This window comes from Chlamydotis macqueenii, chromosome 9 (assembly GCF_036417535.1).
Source record: "Chlamydotis macqueenii isolate bChlMac1 chromosome 9, bChlMac1.mat, whole genome shotgun sequence".
Lineage (NCBI taxonomy): Eukaryota > Metazoa > Chordata > Aves > Otidiformes > Otididae > Chlamydotis > Chlamydotis macqueenii.
The window spans coordinates 11,452,699-11,477,577 of record NC_141564.1 but is presented as its reverse complement, the minus strand read 5'-3'; the positions used below and the strand labels follow the sequence as shown (position 1 = coordinate 11,477,577).

The 24,879-nt window shown below is 38.9% G+C and overlaps 1 protein-coding gene across 1 annotated transcript; it reads left to right on the top strand.

Moving 5' to 3' along the window:
- The first annotated feature begins 824 nt into the window (after positions 1-824).
- On the top strand, positions 825-23,993 carry PCOLCE2 (procollagen C-endopeptidase enhancer 2). Its single transcript, XM_086754315.1, has 9 exons — positions 825-1,082; positions 1,999-2,107; positions 9,305-9,560; positions 11,028-11,152; positions 13,918-14,054; positions 16,830-16,984; positions 19,795-19,878; positions 21,640-21,807; positions 23,441-23,993. The coding sequence occupies exons 1-9, from the start codon at positions 997-999 to the stop codon at positions 23,569-23,571; spliced, it is 1,251 nt and encodes a 416-aa protein (XP_086610441.1). The 5' UTR covers positions 825-996; the 3' UTR covers positions 23,572-23,993.
- The last annotated feature ends 886 nt before the right edge of the window (positions 23,994-24,879 follow it).

The following is a 24,879-nucleotide window of genomic DNA, read 5'->3' as shown; positions in this document are numbered from 1 at the left end:
CTCCAGTCTTTGCTTCAGTTGGCCGTGCCTGAATACTTTCCTACAGACTTACCACCTTCTCCTGCAAGCGGTGCACACAAGAAGAAACACTTAAACCAGCAAGAGGGGCAGGCTCTTCTTAAAACAATCCGCAAGAGATAAATTATCATTTATTGACATGATAATCTGTATGTTATCCTCCAACAGCACTAGCAATGTGGTTTCTATAAACTTTTATTTAAAAATGTCAAGTTTTCTCATGTTCAGTAAGAATACTGACTTAATTTTTCATCTCTTTTCTCAGTCAAACAACTTTGGCCCACATCCTACAAACACACAAGTATTGAGTTCATCACTGTGAGCCCTGCCACAGCCCTTTAAAGGGTATCTTTCACAGCCAGAGTGAAAAGGTTACTGAAATGGGTCAGGACGACCAACTGGTAAACAAAACGAAGCATTTTAAGTTTACTTTAGAATTTAAATAAAGAAGAAATTTTAAAGGAGCATTGCTATTTTTCAAGCACTGGTGAAGCTAAATTGCACAAACGGTGACACTGAGTTCATTGACGATTGGGACGAACCCCCCCGCCCCGTGCCACCTGAGGACAGGGAGCCGGGCGCGGCGGGAGGCTGCGGGGGCGGGGGCGGTCCCGGTCCCGAGCCCACCGGCGAGGGGGGGACGTTTGCGTGCGCAAAGTACGCGGTGCCAGGGGTGCCCCCGGAGCCCAGGCCGCAGCACCGCCGCCCACCTTCTCGGGCAGACGGCGAGGCGGCGCTGGTCACTCCCAAGGCAGGGCCCCCGGGGGAAGGGGGAAGCCGGCAGCACCCGCGGCTCCGCGGCCGCGCAGCGCCGCGCCCCACGGAGGGCGGGCGGCCCTGCCCGACACTGCCCTGCCCTGGGGGCGGGGGGCCGCGGACGCCTTTGCCTCCTCCCCCGGTCCCGCCGCACACGGGAGGAACAGGCGGCAGCCGGAGGAGCGGCCCCAGCCCTGCCCCAGCCGCCGCCGCCGCCCGGAGATGCCGCCCGCCGCCCCGCTGCCGCCGCCTCTGCTGCTGCTGCCGCTGCTGCTGGCGGCCGCGCGCTCCGCCGCCCCGCTGCACAGGTACCGCGCCTCCCGCGCGCCGCCGCGCCGCGCCGCCCCCGCGCGCTCCCCCCCTCCCCTGAGTACTCACTGCGCGTCCTCGGGGCGCGCGGAAACCCCCGCTGCCCCCGCGCGGCGCTCGCGCGTGTTTTATTGCCCGTTACTGCGTGAAGGGGCGGCGGGGGGCGGGGGCGCGGGCGGGGGCTTTTCCGCGGAAACAGCCGGGTGCGGGAGCAGCCCCAGCCCCAGCCCCGCACAGCGTACCGAGTAACGGAGCGCAGCGCAGCGTTATCATCGCGTGTGCTGTGATACCGCACGGCGTGCTGCAGTGTCCTGCCATACAGTGTAATATCACATGTTGTGCTATAATGTCCTGTGGTATAGCATGATGATATAATATATCGACGATAAAGCAATATCCCAATATCTAAAGCTGTTCCTGTGGTACAGAAATCTTCTGCAGCGACTTAGTTGATTAACCCACCTAAATTCAAAGCACTTCAGGGTGAAATAGAAAGGAATTAAGTTATTTTAATTACAGTGCTATTTTAACTACTATTACATACACTACAAAAAGTCATTGCTAACGACTTTTTAACAATTATTTTTTCGTTATGATAGCAATCTGCAATGGTGTATCACACCACTACACCTTCCATCTTCTGAATTAAAGAAGGAGGGAAGGGGAACAGTCCGTGTAAACCCAGAACTGAGGTCCACGTAGTTCATATCCTCTGCGCCTAAGTTTGCATGTTAAATTGCACATTCTAGGTCAATAGAGAAATTATGTAAGTAATGAGACCTATGTTTAAAGTTAGTGATGCTTTTAAATATTTAAGCTGTGTTTTAAAGACAGTCCATGCCTTTTTACTATTGTACAAAGAATAAAAGAAATATATTTAAAGATTAAGCACTATTTTTTTCCTATTATTCTCAGGCCTACGTTTACATGTGGAGGAGTTGTATCTGGAGAGTCAGGGTTTATTGGGAGTGAAGGATTTCCTGGAGTCTACCCTCCAAACAGCAAATGTACTTGGAAAATCACAGTAAGCATTTTTAACATCACAAAATCAGTGCTGAAGACAATGAAGAGCTATTTGTTGTTAATGCCAGTGTTTTATATGGGGTAACCTGAGTGCAATGATGAACTCAGTAACTCGGAGCAGCTCAGCTATCTGGAGCTTTTTAGGGTTGCTGTAATATGATATTAATGGCTGAAATAGAACTGACCTTGCCTAATGTCAGAAGCAAATTTTTACTGGCTTCCATAGATACACCTCTAATTGTTTTAAATTAACCCACTTGAAAGCAAACATCTACCCTTCCAGTTGCTGCAGAAAGCAATAGTTAATTAGATCAAAATGGATTAAAGTGAAGCTTTGAGGTGCAGATAATGAAAAGCAAAATTCATTGTCAAGAAGACGTAGAAAAAGTTTCAAACAAAACCAAAAAATTCGGGCAGGTTTGCTTGTAGTGTGCTAATAACAGTGTTGTGCCAGCCAAGAGGTCTGGAGTATGTCACAGAGCAAGCTGAGAACGCAGTAAGGAAGTGTTGTTACATTTGTAAATGACCATGCGAATGCATGGGGGGGGATTGATATTTCGATGCTGAAATGAGACTGTAGGGCAGAGGCACTGTATTCATGGATGGCAAATGCCATTTAACAACTGGCACTGAACACTCCGGTGCTGGATGTGCCCTTATCCACAGGCTCAGAGAAGGGGATTTGAATGAATGGTTACTTTTCCTCACACCTGCATGAATTAAGCCCTCCAAAACTGCTCACCAAATTGGCTCTCCACTTTTTAGGCACAGTCCACTAAGAACTCCTCTGACATTCAGGCCTATAATATGAGCTTTACAGAAAAAAAAAAAAAAAAGGAAGTATAAGAAAGTATAAAAAAAAAATTAGTCTGTGTGTTGACACGATCACTGAAGACAACTTCAGTTCAAAGGCTGCGTTACAGGCTAGGTGTTGGCAGTAGAATAGGATGTCACAGGATAATTGTCTCCTGCTACTATAGAGATGCTGACGCAAAGCAGGAGACATTGATCTGTTTACAGTGTTTGGTTAAAACGACTCTTGTACCAAATGAGTGATGTAATTTTAATCATTTTATCTGAAGGATACCAGTGAAGCTGCAACAGTTGCTTTTTGCGCCTTTATATTATTACGGCCAAATTAGAGGTTACCTTTAATCTGTGACTGACCTTATCCAGAGGGGTATGATGTGAAATACAGTGGATGCTCATAAAGAAACTTGCTTCCTGCTGTTGAGGGACTGAGATTACAGCAATTTACAATCTGGAGAGCAGACACAAGTGGCATTTGGAGTCCTACACACATGCCTTAAATAAAAAGGAAAACACCTCCAAAGTTAGTTTACCAATATAACTCAGAATTAGATCTTCAGAAGTTCAAAATTGAATGTGGGGGGAAATAATACTTCTGATTATTACAGCATAAAGTTTTTACTATTTAAAAAATCAGATTACAAATGGAGGCAGCACTGAAGACGCATTTACTGAAGTATCCCATGGATCTGCCCTTCATCCTATATTGGGGGTAGAGGGAGAAGAGAACAACTGATTGTATTTTAAAAGTCCATACAGAGTGGTTTCATTGCAGACTTAATGTGGCTGTTGCCAACAAGGTCCGAGCATCCGGATCAGCCTGGACATTGTGAGAAGCGTTACCACAAAGCTGTAGCAGAGCTGTGTCTGCACTTGGGCTTTCTTGACTGCGGGAGGAACTGGCATTTCACGATCATCCTGACTCCTGCTTTTCTGCTGTGCTGCCATTTACTCCTGGTCTTCAGCTGCTGCATACCTATTCTCTGTAGCTCACCCAAAGCCAGAGAAGGGCTGCACAACTGTAGTAGTCTAGGCTTTCTTGTGCCCCACCTCATTTAACCCCTGTTAGATGACATTGTTCACTAAGCCAAGCTGATTTTTTTCCCTCATCAATTGCATAGAAAGCCCCGTCTTTTGGATGCGCGGGAAGGATGTAAGGATGGCAAGGACTACAAAACTTGCAAGACCAAGCCTGCACCCTCATTTTTAAGAGGATGATTTAACAGACTGAGGGAAAGTGGTACACTGAAGGGTGTGCTTAGCCTGAAATTAAACAACAAAATCCTTTCACCAGATACTGCTGAGGCTCAGAATAGCTTGCAGTAGCACCCAAGTCAGAAAGCCAGTTACACTGCCATGAAGAAATATGCTGTAGGTACTGTTAGGCTTCCTCATTTAGCATCTGATCTTAGAAGGTGACTAAGACTTTTTGCCTGTCTGTTTTAGCCAAGGGCTGTGAACACCTTCCTGAAAAAACTCTCCCTAATGCAGGATCTGACAAGTCTGCAGGACTGGAAGATACACTGATTCACTTGCGTCTGGGTCATGAGAAGCACGAAGCTGTTCTTTTCTCAACTACGGGATCTCATCATCTTGTAGAAGAAATCCACAGAGAGGCAGAGTGACAGCTAATTAATTCTTTAGAAGAAAATAGGGTTAGAAAACATTATGGGTAATGCAGATAAAGCAGTGTTGCATTCTGGTATCAGCTGAAAACTTTCCAACTGGTTTGCTAAAACTAGATGAGTCTCTCTAACTCAATTATGGTTCTGTTATTTCAAGAGACTGAGACTTTTTCAGCTGGCTAAAGAAAACAGCTTCTCTATTCTAAGAGCTCTAAGAAGTGTTCAGCACATGCTTGTGGTTATATTACAACCTTGGCAGACTACCCAGCAGCTTTTAGCTGGCTTTGCTGAGAAGTCATTTGTACAGCTATTTCCTTTCCTATAGTAATGTATATAGCTTTATCTAAAATATGTCATATGCATTTACTTTTAATACTCTGTAATCCTTCTTGGCCATCACCTCACATAAATGTGTCACATAGGCTAAGAATCTGGACTGCTGTCCTGTGTTTTTCTGGCAGACTGTGTAGTTCCCATAAAACTCTAACAACTTTATGTGCAACAGTAACACTGAAGACTATCAGAGTTATGTAAGGTTATATTTCTATAGGTTCAGGAGCTGTGTTCCAGCAGGTTTGCTGACAATAAGCAAGGTTTGACAAATTTACTTGTGAGGGGAGTTGGGAATGTGCCCTAGGGGAGCGAAATATTTTAAATCATTTTCTCTACGTTTTAAGCATTCATTTTCCCATGTCATTGTGAAATTGCCCTTCCAGTAGAGACCAGATCTTTATGCATGGTTGTATTGCCAGAAAAGAAATAGCTGAACAGAATTTAGTGCCTTTGTCAGGGAGAGCAAGCTAATACAGATTTTTTTTTTTAAATTGTTCCTTTGTGGCTGGAGAGGATGGAGCTAGGGAACAAGTGACTAGGCAGGAACTGTGCTTCTTTCAGGATGTAACTTGAAATAACTTTCACATTCTCAGTAGAGAGAAGTAATGTGTTTGGCTTGCAGGTAGCTGATGTATTTTTCAAGTCTCCCTAGGACTGCTATGGCAAAACATACAATCAGCATTTTGGTATTAAAGATATACCAAAATATATTAAACCCATATACAATATATGTTTAAAAATTAGTTGGGATGTAAGCGTTTTTCCCCACCAAAGCATTATTTTCAAAGCAAATAATCTAAACCAAGTAATGCTGAAAATTATGACAGTTTGGAAATCCTCCCCAGAAATTAAGAGGCACAATGATGAAGAGGGCTTTGTGTTCAGTCAGAATAACAACAGAAAAACAGCTTAACTACTTTAAATGTAAGTGAACTTTGATTAACATTATATGAAATACCTGCAATGAATAACAAAATAAAAAATTTAGGGACCTTATTTTGTGCTCACGTGTATATATAAAATAATCTTGCCATTTTGAAGAGGTTAATAATCTGCATGAATGATTTTAGGGAATTATACTTTAGAAAAACTCCCCCTAAAAATTCAAGGAGTGCTATTTTCCTTTAGCCTTTGGTAGGAGTAAGGCATCCTTTACATGAATTCAGCGTCATAATTTCTGATTCTAAAGAAACTCATAGAGTTAAAATAAGAAGGAAAGGGGAGGACAAGTATGTGTCAGTCACCCTCAGTGTGACAAGGAGAGGCAGAAGCTAAAACGTCTCTGTTGTTGAAAGATACCAGCTGTATGGATAAAATAGAAAAATAAGGCACACCCTGCAGGGGAAGCATCACATATTCTTCCTTTGATTCTTCCCTCTTGTGTTGTTTTTTTTTTGTTTTGTTTTGTTTTGTTTTTTTTCTTAAGAGCTGCAATTCCTTCCAATTATTTCTCTGAGGTATCCCATAATCTCATTGCATCAGGCTCAGACACAGCTCCAAGTAAACAATACTGAGTCACACTGGCCTTTGCTTTCTTCCCTGTATTCCTCATGGAGCAATATTTTAAATGTTCTAGGATAAACACTGGCAGATTTTAGCACATTAGTTCTCAACATATAAAAAAGGGGAATGGTAGAAATGAAAGAAAAGTATTGTTTTGCAAAGACGCCTGTATTTAGGGCGGGATTCCTTGGGAGTAGCTACAAACTGGAGCGGCTGCTGCCAGAATGTGGAACCATCATCCTCTGCACTCTTGAATGTCATCTGGTTAGACCACAAAATCTCAATTGATTTAACATGCTGGAACAAAATTGTTGTTAATAATGACAAATATTATTTTAATAAGCAATGATATTATTTTATAAAGTAATGGCAGAAAGTAGTGACTGATTACGGACCCCAGATCACACATTTCTGTGAATGACTTATCTTCCCAAATTCAGCTAAATGTGAGCAAGGATTATTCTGTACAACTAAAACCTGGAGTAGGCTCCTAGTTAAACATTCATGACCATGTGTTTTTCCTACACATTTTCTTACAAACTGTCATGAAACAAAACTTAGAAACACAGTACATCGGTGGGGAACAGTCTTGACCAAGATCAACTAGACTGAGCTAATAGAAGCTAGAGAGATGAAAAACTGTAACGAACTGTAATTAGATGGTAATGTAGTACAGTATACCATAGACAGTGGTGGAGAGAGTAGAAGCAAGCATACAACAGTGCACAGAGTTGCTTGTACTATGAAACAGAAAACCCAAGACTTGAGTGAACGGTTGGCTGGCGGTTTGGAGCATATATATGTATATATGGAGCAGTATATATGGAGCATATATACTTCTGGCAAAAAGGCTGCTTTAATTTAACTGCCTAAATCTGACTTTATCTGACTAACTTTACAGCCAGCATGTTTGAACTGAATTGTCCAGTCGCACAGAGTTTGTAGTATAACCACAAGTAACATTCAGGAATACCAAATTCCTTTTAGCTCTTTTTCTGTTAAAATACCTTCTTAGTGATTCAGACCAGAAGACAAGTGAGTGCAATCATAAGAGATTTAGTTATGAGAGCAGTGATTCAAGGAATCCTTTCGCTTCACAGAGGAGCTTACAGTATGACCATGTGTCTGTATTGGCCTTACGCTGACTAGATATACATGTTTTGGTTTTTTTCTGATGCCTGCTATAGGGCTTGCTCTCTTCAGTAGTGAGAGTTTTAAACCTAACATCTGGCTTTAAAGTTTTCTAAAACATAGTCACCGTGCTTTGGAATGGCTGGGTAAGATCAGATGAGTCCTGTGGTTTTGATGTAGTAGAAGTAGTAGTGATGTATGTCAGCACTGGGGAACCAAATGCATTTCTGAGAGAACTTTGAACCTAAAGGAAAATACTCTGAAACCAGCAATAGGAACTGCAGTGGGGCTGGTCAACCAGTCTGTACACGGGCCCTGGGCAGTTGAAAACGGCTCATGTGAAAGTCTGTCCTGCTGCGGAATCAGTATTGGCACTGGACATAAAAGCAGCCGCATGAATGAGTAACCTTAACATACCTACAGCACATTTTTCACTACATCTACAGCTGCTGCCTGTACTAGTGTCCTCTGTGGGTTAAGTGGTCACTTCCATCTACAGCACTTCATCTACACCTGACAAGGCATTTTTAACTGCTGAAACTCACAACATTGAAAACACTGTTTGACAACTTCATACAGGAACAGTTTAGGTGTAGTTTATCTCAGACTGGTGTTTTAAAATGAGTCACTGTTAAGGAAGGAAAAAATTAATGAACTCTTAAATAAAGTGGATTAAATATGGACTAACTGCAGATGTATTAAGTGTGTGTTATATATTTAAAGTAGAAAAGAATAACAGTGCCTCAGTAAAATAAAACAGCTGTAATTATTTTAATAGGTAACCACTCTACCAGGCTATGAATTGAATACAGATAATTACACTCTGTGTATCTAGGGTCCCTCTATACTTTAAAATACCATTCTCCTTCTTCCTGTCCTGTTACATAGCATGGAGTGCTTTGTTAGAATAGTTTTCACTTCTCAGTATGCTGCTTATTCTCTTAAAAGCTTGCAACCCTATCCCAGGAAAAGTTCTCCTCCTTGTAAATGATTACATTCTCTTCGTTTACGTCCTTCTCAGTACTCTTGCCTCTTCTGCAATGTCCAGAGATGCAGGCATGTAAGAAGATTTGCTCTGTCTTAGGTTTCCTCAGATGTTTCAGAAAACAAAACTCCTCTCTGTTTTGAGGACACTTGCTAATGGTTCTTTTGAACTCTCTGTTTATAGTTTTACATAGTCTTTCCAAATATAATTCTTTCACTGCCGTCTTCAAGCTAAATGTACCCACTCCAGTAACTAAATATTAGGGTTGTACAGCATTAGCCACAAAGTTTCCAATTTTATTTATAAATAAAAGTTGTGTGTCAGTAAATGAAAAAATCTTTCAAACTATGAAACTTTGTGACACAAATCAGCAAAATAAGAGAGGCCATTTGCTCAAAACTGTAAATTGCTTGTTCAATTTTTTTTTTTTAAACCATATTAATCTCGTCCTCCTCACTCTATTTGATGACAGGGAGCTGCATGGCTGATTACATAGTTCCAGTAGAAAATAAGAGAAACATGCCAAGCTGAACTGGGCAGTGATGGTATATAACCAACTATATGAACCTGGCTATACAATACTGTGGATCAGGAAGAAGATAATGGCAACAGAGATAATGGCCAGAGCTTTGTTTTCATGATTGCTCCAATATGATTTTAAAAACCACTCTGCTTGAAGTATAGTTGACAAAAAGAGCTTATCTGACGAGAAGTGAAGGATATGAAAACAGTCATGCAAACAGTGAGATATGTGGTGTCAGTCACACTTCAAGATACCTCTCTTCCTCCCTCCCTCTCTGTCTCTCTGCAGGTCCCAGAAGGAAAAGTGGTGGTTCTTTCTTTTAGATATTTAGATCTGGAAAGTGACAACCTGTGCCGATATGATTTTGTGGACATATACAATGGCCATGCCAATGGACAACGCATTGGCAGGTTCTGTGGTACTGTGAAACCAGGTGCCCTTGTATCCAACAGCAATAAAATGTTGGTGCAGATGACTTCAGATGCTAATACTGCTGGAAGTGGATTCATTGCAAAGTTTTCTGCAGCAGAACCACATGAAAGAGGTAATTGACAATTATATATGTGATGAAGACAAATATAACTGTACAACTCTATGGAGAGCCACATAAATGCTTAAAAAGATGCGATGCCACAGTAATTAGGGATTGTGCTGTTCAACGTATTCATTAATTATCTTGCATAGCAAATAGCAAAGTCTAACTGTTTAGCCACTGTAGTTAATCAGAGTAGTAAAGAGGAGGGCTTGTAAAAGTTGCAGAAGAACTGCACCTAGTAGCAGCATGGTAATAGCTAGTCAATAAAATGGCAGATTAAATTCAATACAGATAATGTTGCAAATAAGGGGAAAACACCCTAACTTACAGTGCAACAGGCTCTGAGTTGACTGTTACCACTTAGGAATGAGATTTTTAGTTTAAAATACGTAATTTATGAAAAAAAAAATAGTTGAGCATCGATCCAGTGCTCAACATGTATGAAAAAAGAAACAGAACCTTAACAACTTTTTAAATAGGGAATAAAGACCAAACAACAACAACAACAAATTATGCCACTATAAATCCATAGTGCATCTACATCTTGAATACTGCATGTCATGACCAGTATGGAGGAAGTGAATGGGGACCACAGTCACTGTCTCTTCCAGTACAAAAACAGACGAGCAAGTGGCTGCAAAAGAAAGGAGAGGGTGATTTTTCTCAGTGAGCTGTAACGTGGTGGAGCCCTGTGCCAGGAGACATCGTGGATTGTCAATTTTTACACTGGTTTAGAAACAATTAGAAAAAAAAAACACATGAAAGAAAATTTTGTTAGGGATTATTAAACATAAAGGCATTGCCTTGTGCTTGGGAAGGCCACGAACTGCAAGAGGCTGGGAGGTTACAGGGAGGTGGTATTGCTCCACTGAGTGACTTTTTCAAGGCTTTTGCTGTTAGCATGATACCAGACTGGACAGGTTGTTGGGCAGATGCTGTGCTGGTGATTAGTAATTTATTAATCCTTCCAGTTGTATCCCTGTATTGATAACTTATTTAAAGATATATTAAATGACTGTGACGTGATAGAGTTAATTTAATAAAGAAGGTTTGTAATCATATTATAAATAAGGATTACATACCTGATGTAGCTTTGTAATTTGGTACTGGGAGGAGGAGATATGGAGGAAAAAACCCTCTCCATGGGCCGCAATTCCCTCAGGAACGCTGGTCAGCCCCGGCACCAGGGCCTGTGGCTCTTCCTCCCCTGGCCCTGGTGTTCGCAGGAATGCTTCTCACTCTTTCTTAGCCCCCTCTTCCTCTCTGTCTGGCATTTTCTGCCCTTTATTAACTAAATTTTCCCAGAGGTGCCACCAGCTGAGCTGAAGGGCTCAGCTGTGTCCTGTGGTGGGGCCGTTGCAGAGGCGGCTGGAACCGGCTGGGCCCAGCCATGTCTCCCTCCCGGAGGCCCCCGCAGTAACACAGGCGCGTTAGTCCCCGCCGCACTCTGCTCAGCACGGTGTGCTGTACTTGCAGGGGATCAGTACTGCGGGGGACGCCTGGAGAAGCCGTCGGGGTCCTTCCAGACGCCCAACTGGCCGGAGCGAGACTACCCAGCAGGAGTCACCTGCTCCTGGCACATCGTCGCCCCGAAGAACCAGGTAAGGCGCTGCCATTGCCCCGCCGGCGCAGCCCAGCTTCCACTGCCCGCAAGGCCTCATGCCTCATCAGCAGCCTGCTTGCACGACGCGCTGTCTGCATTGCACCCAAACAATACAAATGCTGTCTGCCTGAAATCTGCAGATTGTTATTGAGGTACTCAGGCGGAGCTCATGGAATTTATTAAAATCAGAAATTACTTTCTCCTGCTTACAGTACAGGGAGAATATATTCGGATGTCTCTTGCACAGGGATTTCCAATGCACATTTCATAAAGTCTGTTTTATTTCATATTTTGAAGGCTCTATTCTCATAACATGCTTAATTAGCCAGATGCTGTCAGAGCATATGGTACCACTTCATTAAGACCTGAAGAGATGTGGCAGCAGACCACGAGGGCTCATTTGCCACTGTTTGTCACACATGGCAAGCACAAGCCCTACGCTGTAAGGCTAATCTCAATCCTAGCTTCACATTTTCTGGTTGTTGCCGAGCCATCTGCTCTGTACCATGGCAGGAATTCTACAGTGACTGAATGTTTTGGTCATCCAAGCGTGTTTGGTAGGTTGCTTTTCTTTACCACGTCCAGTCTTTTCAATTCCTCTACATGTAAAGACAACTTTCCTCTTAATCTTCTGCTCATGACCATAATCCTCCAAATAAAAAAAGCTGCCCCAGATAAATATATTCTTCAGATCTTTCATACTTTTTCATTTACCAAGATATTTTCTCCCTTGAACTGAAGCAGTATGTCAGCTTAGTCTTTCCTGTACTCCTCTTTAATCCACATTCCTTGCTTGCTAGATACAGGTCATTTAACAATCCTATAGATAGGCAGTGATTTTTAAAACCTTATCTGTAAACTGCAGATTACTTTGGTTCATTCCAAATATCTCTAGATAAGCCTAAAACCTTTTCCTAAGCTTGCAGAGAAGCTTTAAGAAAGGATATGTAAGCATAGAAATGAGGGCATTATATCCTGTGCCTTTTGAAGATCCTGTGCCAGAAATCTGCAAGTTTCCAAATACGTATTTTTCATGTGCTGCAACAGTGGTTGTCTGCATGCAAATGAGGCAGAATTTTGACAGTGACAAAAGCCATTTTTGAGGAAGTAGTGAATAAGGATCTCTCTAGAAGTGCACATGAAAAGCTGTTCATTCTTCCATTTGCCAAAATTTAGGTGCTGTTGTCTGTACTTCCCTTTCACAAGCATATGAGCAATGAAACAAGGCATTCTTTTCCTTCTAATACAAACTAATTATTACTTCATTTATTATAGAAGATGGAGGAGCTTCTCATGATGGTGAAGAGCTTCTATTCTATCATGAAATACTTCTTTATTAGTGCAAAGTGCACTTATGAACAATAGTAAAGTAGGTATTATGGCCTGCTGTTTTGCCTGCATATGGAAAAATATAGCATTTCTGCTCCCAGTTGCATTACTTCTTTCTAGACCATCTTTTTGATCACAAGCAGATTATTCAGATGGGTACTTCCATTTAAAGTCCATTATTTCATCATGATGACAAGGTTTTTGGAACAAGCCTGTTACTCATCTGTGAAACCAAGTCCCCCTAGGTTACTCATACTTTATGGGAAACAAAATGATGTCTTACACATCTGAATAGTGGAAAAGCATATCCAGGCAAAACTAAGACATCAGGTGATAATGGCTATCATTACTATGAACGCAGAACAAGATCATTTTTACTATGTCAGTAAATCATATACAGTGTATGTGACGTACAAATGACTCCTTTTTTTTTTTGTACAGTCTTAAAAGATTTAATATCATCTTTGTTTGAGACAGACCATTAAAGAGAAGTCTTGCATATCTACGATCAACACAATTCAGTGTTGTCATTCAAGCCTCATTTGTGCTATTTATGGGAAGGGGATTTAAATACCATTGTGCTTCACATAAAGAAGCGACTTAAATGCATATGTTACCGCTGTTTCAATCATGCAGTTACCTTGTGTTTTCCTTCCTTGCTAAACACAACTGACGGAATCACACTGCAGGACTTCATTTCAGAGTAGTAAATTCCATTTCTGTTTTCTTGTCCATTGTTTTTCTTTCTTAAGTAGAAAAGTCCATAAATACAAGTCATATTTGAGATAACAGCATCAGTACTGGAAATACCAGAGTCCTACTTGTTCTCACTTATAACTTGTAAAGTGCCAACATTTATGGAAATGTGTATGGAAACACACTTTCTCTTGGGTTTAGTTCTACTATTTACTAATTTTCTTTCTATCAATATTTTTGCTTCTGACTTTTTTATTTCTGCACCAAGTAAACACAGCATCAGCAACTACAGTAATTCAAACCTTGGTCTTAAAGACATCAGTGAAATGGTTCTTCGCAACTTTGCCTTGCTTTTTCTTTAGCATATCTTGGATGATACAATGGCTTTAAAAGCCCCTTTCCTGTGGTTTAGATTTTTTAGTTATTTTAAAAGCAACATAACACCTAACACCTACTATCCTGTTTTAACTCACTCATAAAAATAACTTTATCAGGTTACTTGCATATATTTGAGAACAAAATGTTTTATAAAATATTAGAGTCATATGTTGAACTATTTGTTGGAGAGAAGTCACGTGGATTAAAGTGCTTTCTTCCACGATCAAGTGGATTAAGAACTTTTCCTTTATGGAAAGCAAAATCCATTACTACTTCATATGAAGAGGTCACTTACTATAAAAACCACTAATAAATTCTGCATATCAACATCTTAACAAGTTATTTACACTTTCCCTGCAGCTAATAGAGTTAAAGTTTGAGAAGTTTGATGTGGAGAGAGACAACTACTGCAGATATGACTATGTTGCAGTGTTTAATGGTGGGGAAATCAATGATGCTAAAAGAATTGGGAAGTACTGCGGAGACAGTCCACCAGCGTAAGTAATCTTCTTGAATTACAAACTTCACTACCGCTATGTGTCATTTGGCTAACAGTTCTGTATTAGGCTTCTGAAAGATTTTTATTCTTTTTTAAATTAAATATGACATTTTCTACCTCCAATTGAACTCTTAAGAGTTGTTTAGTATCTTGTCTCTCCCTAGGTTTTCCCTTTTCTCTCTCCCTCCACAACTAGCCCTGGCTCCAACCCACGTTCCGTCCTGTCCCTCAAGCATCACTAGAGCACTGTCTAACACCACCAATATTAATGCTGCTGCTATTGATATTGGTGACGTACCAGTATTAATAATAGCTGAGCACTAGCATCACTTAAGATGTATGTTTTGATTACAGATACTGAAGTACAAGGATCCAGCTGAACTCTCTAGCCCCTTGGCTCATTACTCGCTTTATCTGACTCATTTCCCCTCAGCCACTTCCCTTCTGCTCGTTCCCTGGCTGCTCCTTGCAGGGCTGCTCAGCATCTCTTCCATCTATGCCAAGGCACATTCTCTCATGGCACAGACTGCTTTCCTGAGCATGCTGGATAGCACAGCAGGCTTTCACCAGCTTTGCTATCAAATTGCTGGCCCCAAATCCCCTCAGCGCTCCTCCCACCCCGCACCCCCCCGCCCATAACTTCAGTTTCCTTCAGCCACCTTAGGCTTTTGGTCTGGGGTTATACTTTTTTTCTTTCTTTCTTTCTGTTTGAGTGGTGGTTTTTATGTTTGTTTTTTTTCCCAATTTGAAACTTCATATGTAAAGACATTTCTTTTCAGGCTTACATTCATTTCTTTTCAGGCCCCCTTCTTGTAGTAAAGTTAAAAAAGCTGCTCTATAGAAAGATACTGACAGTAGAGAGTCTTACAGGTAAGGTTGTTCTTCAAGTGCTAGGTAATTCAGCAGTGCAAAAGGAAGAAGTGCAGAGGCAACCAGGAGTAGTTTCCTAAACCACCTCTCAACTGTGGCTCGGCATCCATCCCCACAGCATGTCAAAGCTGTAAATTGGTCTGCCAAATCCTAGTGGGCTTCAAAATACAGACGTTTTAGTATGGACTTTGTGCAACAGACAAATAAGGGCAGAAGACTGGGCTCGGACCCAGGCCACATAGCTTAGAGATGAGATTTCCTGTTACAGAATGTTAGAAGTGTCCCAAAAGCCGATTTTAGGATAGGATTGCTTCCTAACTGGAGATCCAGAACAGAGCTTGAATACAGTCACTTTCCCTTGCAGAGCTGTGTATAGGCAGCTCACATAGCCAGTGAAAGGGGGAAAGTGTAGCTCTTGGGGATTTTCACTACCTCTGCAGAATTCTCATTAAAAATTATGAGCTGGGTTCAGAAAAACAGTAAGGAGAAGACCAGTGTTGCAGAAGAACTAGAAATCATGGTGTGTAAACTGAATTGTGAAGCAAGCCTTCTGTGAAGAGTGTTAGTTGCTTGTCTGACACAGTAATTATGCAAGGTGGATACCGATAATGTACCAGGGCATTCTGTAACGGATTTGGTGGTGTAGTCCTGGTGTTCAGGAAGCAGAACAAAGCTCTCAGCTGGTAATTGGTGCCCTCCTATGTTCACAGCCTGTGTCAATACTGCAGCAAGAAAAGTGTGATCTGCAACTACCACAGCATCTGTAAATTACAGAATTCCAGATATCAGGCACTTACTTTTGGTTATGTCAGACTCAGCCATCAGAGTAAACTGATTCCTGAAACACCTGGCAAAAATGGGAGACAGTCACAAGTTTTTACTTCAAAGGGCCGATCAAGTATTCTGAAGAACTCCTGCTCCTGAACTCTGTCCAGCTTCCTGGGAAGAAACAACACAGTCATTTTAGTAAAACTACAACTTAAAACCACTTTGTATTTTCCTCTCTCCTCACCACAATTTTTTTTGCTCCATATTTTTTTTTTCCTCTTTCCAAAACCGGTGGTTTTGCTTGAAAAATTTGTGTTAATAATTATTAATTAATATTGAGGTAAGGTCTGTGGAAAGCTCAGAAGAATGAGAGAAGTGCTGCTTTGGCTAGACTTGCATTCTTTACGTGTTTCTCTAACAGCAGTCTTAAATCAAGTCTCATTGCACCACATCCACATCCAGAGGCAGTTAGTGTCACAGAAGGTACTATGAAGTTTAAGAACTGAAAACTAAAGCACTGAACAGCGCTTGTTTATGACATTTCAAACCCTAAGAAAATACCTCCATTAGCTCTTCAAGGCCTTGGTAATGAACAGCCAATCTTAGACAAAAATTGAGCCCACAGAAATAATAAGCCCAAATATTTTCTTTTTAGTGTTTTTGTAGAAGAATGACAGAATTCAACATTGAATTCATTTTCTTAAAAACCTTCCAAATGTGTAATATATTTTTCATTAAACAAAAGCAAACTTTAAAAACCCACACATTTACTTACCTCTGCTATGTACTAATATTTCTTTAATACACTTTCCCACTGTATCAATCTAGCCCCTTCCATTCCATGGAAGTGAATTCTGCAATGAAGTCACACAGAAGAATTTAAAGATACTCATATTGACATAATATTCAATAATATTCAGGAATCAGAGGTTTAGGTGATTCATCAGAATGTGTTTCACATTCATAACATCAGTGTCTGACACGCCAGCAAAGAAACATAGATCCCGGTCTGGGGGTAGATACTGCATTCAGACCAATAATTAAAGTGCTCTCTCTTTTTTTGTAAGAATGCTATTAATTCTTTTTGTCTTTGACATTCAAAACAATGGGTTTGTTTTTTTTTTTTTTATTTCAGGCCTATTCTGTCTGAGAGAAATGAGTTGCTCATTCAGTTTTTGTCTGATTTAAGCTTAACAGCTGATGGTTTTATTGGCCATTATAAATTTAGACCAAAAAAGTTACCCACAACTACGGTTCTGCCTACCACCACAACAGTTCCTGCTATCTCAGGTAAGTTTTACTGGCTTTATTTTATTTCTTAGAAAAAGTTCAAGGACAAGGAGAGGGTTACGTAAAAATGTAATAGAAAGTATATTAAAAATTACAGTTTTATGGTTTGTTAGTATTTCAAGTGTTGATGTAAGGAATTAAAATTAATATACTCAAAGGAATATCTTAATATACTCAAAGGGGAAAAGGGGAATCTACTTAACATTATTAAAAGGAAATCTATCCATGCAAGAGTTCAGTGCAACAGTACCTTGTTCAGCTGAGAGAATATTCCTGTCTTTTCTCAATTTTTGACAGTTAATTAGTAAATTCCATAGAAGAATGGGTGAGCAAAATTGTTTTGTATAAGAAGTTTTAATTATTTAAGGAAATAGTTTTATTTAAAGGAACTCTTTCTTCTGTATAAGTTAATATGTAAAAATCTGACCATATTTTTCTTCATATAGTTATTAAGAGCAAGCAAAATTGGTATGGAAGCCACCTGAGCCCTCTTCAGATTCTGTCAACATCCTGTCAACATGACACTCTCCTAGAATGATTTTTATTTAAAAAAATTCAGGGATTGGAACTTACAAAGAAATGTGCCACGCTAAAAATAAGTTTCCTTTTATATTTAAGACTAGACAGCATATATGAAAGATCAGAGGAGGATTTCTCTGAAGGTATTGCCAAAACTACCTCATTACTGAGATGCTGAAGGGATACATTCTTACAATTTCTATAACCCGAATGCCAGAGATTTAAGATACAGTTATAGCAAAAAAACCAAATTATTTATGATGTTTTCGCAACATGTAACCTGATTTGTACTTAAAATGCATCAAAAGTCAGTGGCCTGTCAGCAGGAAACCAAGTTGCTGTGGTGCTTAAATACTGATAATGAAAGGTATTTAAAATAAATGAAAAAAATTATAAAAATGAAATCATAATGACCTGTAAATCATTCTGATGTGACTGCTACTCTAATAATAAATAATTCAGCTCTTCTTCACTATAAAGCACTTAATGCAGTTTTTAGTTCAAACACTTGGTCTCAACTAATCCAGGCTGTCAGAGATCTCACGCTGGATTTGTGTTCAGGGCTTTGCCATTGAGTTTTGCTCTGTGACCTCTTTGTGTGTGCACATGCTAAAGAGGTGTACTGTACTAATTAATTCCAAATCAATTTTTATGACAACATCAGTGTTAGAAAATAAAAACAATGCAAAGTCATATGAGAGAGGACAACAGAGGGAAGGTGTTCAAAAGAACTTGCCAGGCAGACAGAAATAAGAAGTCCTTTCAGTCTCTGATCAGTTGTGCATGGTGTAGGCATTTCTGATCTTAAAAAAAACAAAGCACACCAAACCTCTACAGTTTAGTTAAATTTCTGATCAATCATTTGCATTCAGAAGTGTCCAGTTCAAATAGGCTTAGCTTATTATATTGCAAGTCAGACATGTTCAAACTTGCACAGAACTGCATTAATAAAATATTTAAATTCAGTAGGCACTTTCAAAAATTCCCTCAGTCTCTATCTTACATAAAAACATTAGTACTTGAAGAAATAAATAAGTGATATATAATGCATTAATAAAAGTAATGAAGATCAATCCAGTACATATGGTTAAGGAATGGACTTACTTATTTCATTGGGTCAAGTCATGCATTTGTCTGTCAGTATGGCTACATGTGAAACGGCAGGCAACTGAACTTTTAGTTCAGATCTTCTCCAATTCATATTTTGGTAAAGTACCTGACTCATTTGTACAGGCATTTAACTTTCTAAAGAGTTTCATTGAATACCAGCCATGTGAAAACTGAAAAAAACCCAAACAACCAAACCCCAAACAACTCCACATGAATGAAAAATATGAGGTCCAAATTTTTTACTTTGGATTTGAAAGACAAAACACCAAGTATGCAGATCTTCTAACAGTCATGGGCATAACACTGAAGACAAGTAATTTTAATGCCATTCAGTTGAATCTCAGAAACTTGCAAAATCAATTCATTCAATTAAAAGAGAAGTACAAGTATAAAATAATAACTGGAAAATTAGTCAGAAGTTGTTTTTCAGAAAGTGTAGGCTAAAGGAAACTTCTGCAAAATGCTCCATTCCAAAGAAAGTAAAAAAAACTACAAAGATATTCTTCATAACTTATTTAGTTTTCTTTGGAAATTAGGGTTATTTAGGAGTTTGAGTTTTTGTAATCTCTCCATCTCAGCTGCATATTTCCAATAATTATGATGTCATTGACCAATTCCAAACAAATTTGAAGAGAACATAAAAGCCTTACACACACTGCATCCCAACATGTTAGGGATAGTAGCTGAGTGAAGTACAGACTATTAACATCCACCCAAGGAGGAAAAAAAGCAAAGTGTATTCATTTGTTTGTAAACAAAACATTCTGTTTCAGAAAGGAAATGTCAATTCCTAATGTTAAATAGATACTTCAAACATTATGTTGTGTTTCAAAATGTCATCAGTAAAATCTATACTGTACTACATGTTATGAAGCTATGTGAAAAATTTAGAAAAAAAAAAAGTCAGGAATTTGAACTCTGATCTCTTCCATCACAGTACAGTAATTTCAGAAAAAAGGCCAGCCCTCCTTTCTCAAGTGTTACTGTAATGTAATGTTATGATATTTCAAGTGTACTACTAGGGTCGTGTGGCAACAACACTGAGTAAGTTCATCCCTTGCAATACCAGATCTAGTTAAGGTATACGTCAGGATTATTCAATTTTCTTCTTTTTTGTAGCCATACTGCTTTGCATTTGTATCAAATACCTAATTCCAATTTCCTTTTTGCTCTTCAAAAAGTTGTGAAACCAACAGTTGCCCTCTGCCAGCAAAAGTGTAAGAGGAGTGGGACTCTTGAAAGCAATTACTGTTCAAGCAACTTTGGTAAGGAAGCAAAGTTTTCTTTTTAGTTATTTACTTGGCACTGTGTTTTTAGACTCATAGGAATTTTACCAGATGTCGTTCTGAATTATCTTTAATATATAGGCTGTGTTTTCACACCATCTTGTGTGTGTATCTGACATTAGTATCTGTGTTTCACTCAATACATTCTTGGAGATATTCCAGAACATGTACTGCACATATGTCTGAAACAAACATCCTTTCTCAATCTGAAAAGCAAATGACAATGTAAGACAACCTCCTGCAGTACTGATTCAATTACTGTGTTGTCATCTGATCTGTCTGGAACCAGCCAATACACATTTTATGCTGTACCTGCTGACGATTCCACAATTCAGTTTATAGATGTCCAAAGTACTTTTAAAAGAAATTAGAAGGCATGGAAGCTTACAAGCACTGCTCTCCACACACAGACACAAATCACTTGGGAAAAATGATGTCTGCTGTATGTTTGAATGGCATTGTCACTGCTGATTTATTCAGTTATGTCTCAGAGTATTTTCCCATATTAATACTGGAACGTTTTTTTAATCCCCTATAATATGCCTAAAAAAAACCCCCAAACAAACAAAATTAAAGGTCTCTCCTTACTGACCACACCTCAGCTCTTGTGGCTGATGGTAAAGGACACTCTATAAAACTCATTCTTTTTCCTCTAGCATGAGGGTAATAAATCACATTCTCCTCTCACCTTTTGTCAAATCCTTGAAATTTTTCAGTCTTTTCCATAGCAGGAGTAAGAGTAAAAATATTTTATATGCTGCTATGAATGCAAGTGTATCCTAAGGTAAGAACAAGAAGTGTGCTGTTTGTAGAATATGATTTATTCTAAGTTTATTTGCTGACTTTGTGAATTTAGAAAATAAGAGCTATTTCTCTTTCCATCATGCATTTCATTTTTATTGTTTCTAGAAATATAACTGCAATAACCAGCATTTTAATATCCACAGTTCTCTTTTGATTGAACTTGAACATTCCTATTTAATTAAAAGCTCTAGATTAAAGGAACCTAATGTGCCAAGTTACATTTAACTCAAAATGTGGATTATGCAGATTTGTAAAATAAATCTGGCTGCATATACTTGATAACTGAAGATCTAATTGATCCTAGGATAGAATAGCTTATTTACAAAAGGTGATCTGAGAAAAAAAAAAATGCTAATAGCATTTACCATTCTCTTTTGATAAAGATAGCCTACAAGTGAATCTAGTAATCCTACCAAAAAATTTTCATATTGAGAGGTCTTTGGGAGATACGATGGTCTAATCTGTAGTCTAAATTTAGTTGAAATCAGCAAATTTGTATCAGTATCAGCCCTCAGACAGATCACAATCTAGGTCCTAGGGCATTAACTATTCCCCACTACTCATTTGAGAGTGTCAGAGGGCTGGGAATTAGCTTTTGGCTACAACATTTTCAATTCAACTTCTCCACTGTTTTTAAATCAGTATTAATTAAAAGTAGTATCAAATTGTAGTGTTTAATTGAAATTATTAAAACCTAGAACTGGGCTTGCAAGAGACTGATACATTCTACAAACAGTTTTACATTTGGTGCCACCAAAATTTATCAGTAGTGAGTTATCTATTACAGGCGATAGCCACATTTTTAGTTACAGTTTCCAGTATTGTTTGTTTCCGTATTATGGACCAATATACTTATTCAGTTTTTATGATGCCTCAGAATTTGTGTCTAAAACATAACAACAGTGTATCAAATGCATTGAATGTCTTTTCTTCTAGTAATAACTGGAACTGTCATCACAGCAATAACGCGGGCTGGCAGTCTGCATGCAACAATATCAATCATTAATGTATACAAGGAGGGAAATCTAGCAATTCAACAAGCTGGCAAGAGTATGAGTGCCAAGATTGTTGTTGTATGTAAGCAGTGTCCTCTCATCAGAAGAGGTAAGTACACAAAAACCCTACTTTGTTTATAAAAGACAAGAGTTTTGAAAACTGGTGTTTGAAATATGATCAAATACCAGCAAACTACAGTAGTTGCTTCTATAATCAGAAACTAATATTATAATCAATTTAAGATAAAAATAACTAGTTATCCAGGTTTATATTGCGTTTTAAAGTTTTACTTATAAAGGATTAGACTCACTTAGATCAAAGGAGGTTTTTTCTTTTTTGTTAAACACACGTGATATAAGGTGAAATCTGATTTGGTCCTCTCAAACGAAGCCCAGAGTTTGCTTTTACAGGTATGTATTTTGGAGTTAGCTTTCATCATACACAGTTATTTAGAAGGGAAAAACCACAACATGCTAGACCTAGAAGAGCTGTATGTCCCAGCAAATGACAAAATCAATGCATTTCCCTGCTGCTTCTCTCCTGTATATATTTACATCTTTACTGCAGAAATACTAGTAGTATTAAGCCCACTCTGTATCTGCAAACAGCCAGTATTTCTAGAGCTTTCTTGAACACTATTAGACAGAGTAGATCAAACAAGATAATTTCCAGTTAAATATAACAAGGGCTACCTGTATGGTGTTATAAGAAATACTGAGACTATGTTTCATTGAAGTAAGTAAATAAAAAGTAAAACAGTTTTCAGCTCTGCTTCCTGAGTAAACAGGTAGAATAGGAGAACATAAATGGAACCATAGCAGGAAACAGTCAAAATAATTTAATAAGCATAAAAAACCCCCTTGATAACATTCAGGATGCTACTGGTATTTAAGTATATGAATTCAAAGTGAGCAGTACCAAAGGAAAAAATCCTTGTCAGAAACTAGCTTTTGCTTTTACCTTTAGTTCTCTGGAAACCAGACATCTGCATTTCTGTCTGGGAGACAGAACAATGTACTTGGTGGAACAAATTGTCTCCTTTTAGGCAGACTGCTGGCACCAAACCACACACTTCTGTTTCTCTTTCTAAATCTCAGTTAATTATTTAATAGCCATTACTTAATATCTAAACTTTTCTGCTTATACCCACTTACCACTCCATCCAGCCAAAGGCCTTGCAAACCTCTAACTCTTCTAAGCCATAAAAACACATATATCCATCAGATTCCTCCAAAGCCAGAGTTTATCACACATTAAGCCTACCCTGCTTGCCTGACTGCCTCTCTATTTGTCTAGAAAATATTTATGTCTCTGGAGGAGAAAAAGAGAACGAAACTACTTAAGTGCATTATCCTAGAAGCTGGGCAAGTGAGAAAATATCCAAAATTAATGCGACACATTCCACTTCGGGTGTTAGTAGCTAAATTATCCAGTGGTTATACTGCATTTCTAATGTCTTTCAGATTAATTTGACAGTTGACATTTAATGAATATCTTCTATATATTTAATTATGTAGTAGATACTCAGTTACGTATCTACTTGATTTTTACATAACTGTACTTCATTGCATAACAAGCATGGCGAAGATGGGTAAGGAAGTATACGCTTTAGGTAGGAAGGAAAAAGTGTTAGAAGGCATCGGTAACGAAGTGCAAATAAATACATACCATAAATAAAGAACTATACTTACCATCTTACGTCCCAGATTTCTGTCTCGTAATATCATGCTCTCCTTTGCAGGTCTAAACTACATCATCATGGGCCAGGTAGAAGAGGACGGTAGAGGGAAAGTGTTCCCCAACAGCTTTGTCATGAGTTTTAAGACTAAGAACTCAAAGATCCTAAATGCCTTGAAAACCAAAATATGTTAAAACTAAACTCTGCAGCTGCATTCTATCATCTCTCCTGAAAAATAATTTTCACTTAGTATAGGTCATGAAAACACAACTAAGATCATGCTCCCCCTTTCTTCCCTCCCATCCACCCAAGCACACCCTGGAACAAAGTGGTATCCATTACGTGTACCTATGACGAGGAAAACATCCTCTAAGTCTTAAAGCTGAGGATTTGCAGCACAGCCATCCGATCTCAAACATACCAAATTCCAATTACTTGGAAGCTGTTAATTTATAATTGTTCAATTTTTTAAGGAGTTGTGTATGTAAAATAAGAATTCTAAGTGCAATATTTATAGTAACTCATTTTAACTTAGCTTTTTCTCTGAAGTTGTTTTATTACATGGATTTCTGCATTATTATCTGTGCTTAATAAAATATTTTAAGATTAAATTGTACACCAACTAGTTATACATTATGTATAAAGCGGGGCAGGCTAAACATAGAAACTCTTTTTTGATCATTTACATGCTTTTGATGGTTTGGGTCTTGCACAGTATGACTGACACTACACTTCCTTGCTGATTAAGGGCCTGATTTTTCTTCCATTGAAGTCAGTGAATTGATTAGAATAGGAACTGGATTTACTCTTCAAAGAATTAGACAACTGTAAAACAGCAGCATCCTTTAGTTAGTAAATGTCACTATTAAGTTCCACAAGGTAATTAGGGAGGAGGAAGTTAGCAATTAATTCAGTGGCAGTAAAGTACACATGCAAAGAATTTAAGTTTTTGTCTCTCCTATGAAAGGACAGACAATACAGCAATGCTCAGTCTGGCACCAGTAGTGTAAAGAGTAGCATATCTGTCTAATTTATTTCATTCCTATATGCAAAAGGTTGAACAAGTAGCTATTTTGAGAATAAGTAATTAGACAATGTCACAGTTAGATCTTTGTCAGGTCTGTCTGTTGTATACAGTTATTTGTTACTCTGAAACTGGAAAGGCTATAACCAAAGATGGAGGAATAGAAACAGATTATAGGTAAAGAGTAATACTGAGAAGTTGGAGAACATTTTGGTCAGAAGCAGATATGAAAGACATGCTTTTAAAGCAGCTTAAATCTTGAATACTAACAAGAGTTACATGGATGGAACAGAATCCAGGATCCTTTAAGTACTTGTTTCCTCATATATAAATACCGTACCTGAGTTCTTTTGATCATCTGTAACCATGGGCAGGAAACTGATGAAATACACAGCCCCTACTAGACGTACTCATTGCTTATTTCGGCAGTGGGGTGTGGATTACCATTCTTCTTCAATTATTGATTCTCACATATAAG

Excerpts from the sequence above, each read along its gene's own strand:
- PCOLCE2 (XM_086754315.1), top strand. The coding sequence starts at position 997 with ATGCCGCCCGCCGCCCCGCTGCCGCCGCCTCTGCTGCTGCTGCCGCTG. Across the intron at positions 14,055-16,829 it reads TGCGGAGACAGTCCACCAGC|GCCTATTCTGTCTGAGAGAA; the intron begins GTAAGTAATCTT and ends TTTTTATTTCAG. Across the intron at positions 21,808-23,440 it reads GTGTCCTCTCATCAGAAGAG|GTCTAAACTACATCATCATG; the intron begins GTAAGTACACAA and ends TCTCCTTTGCAG.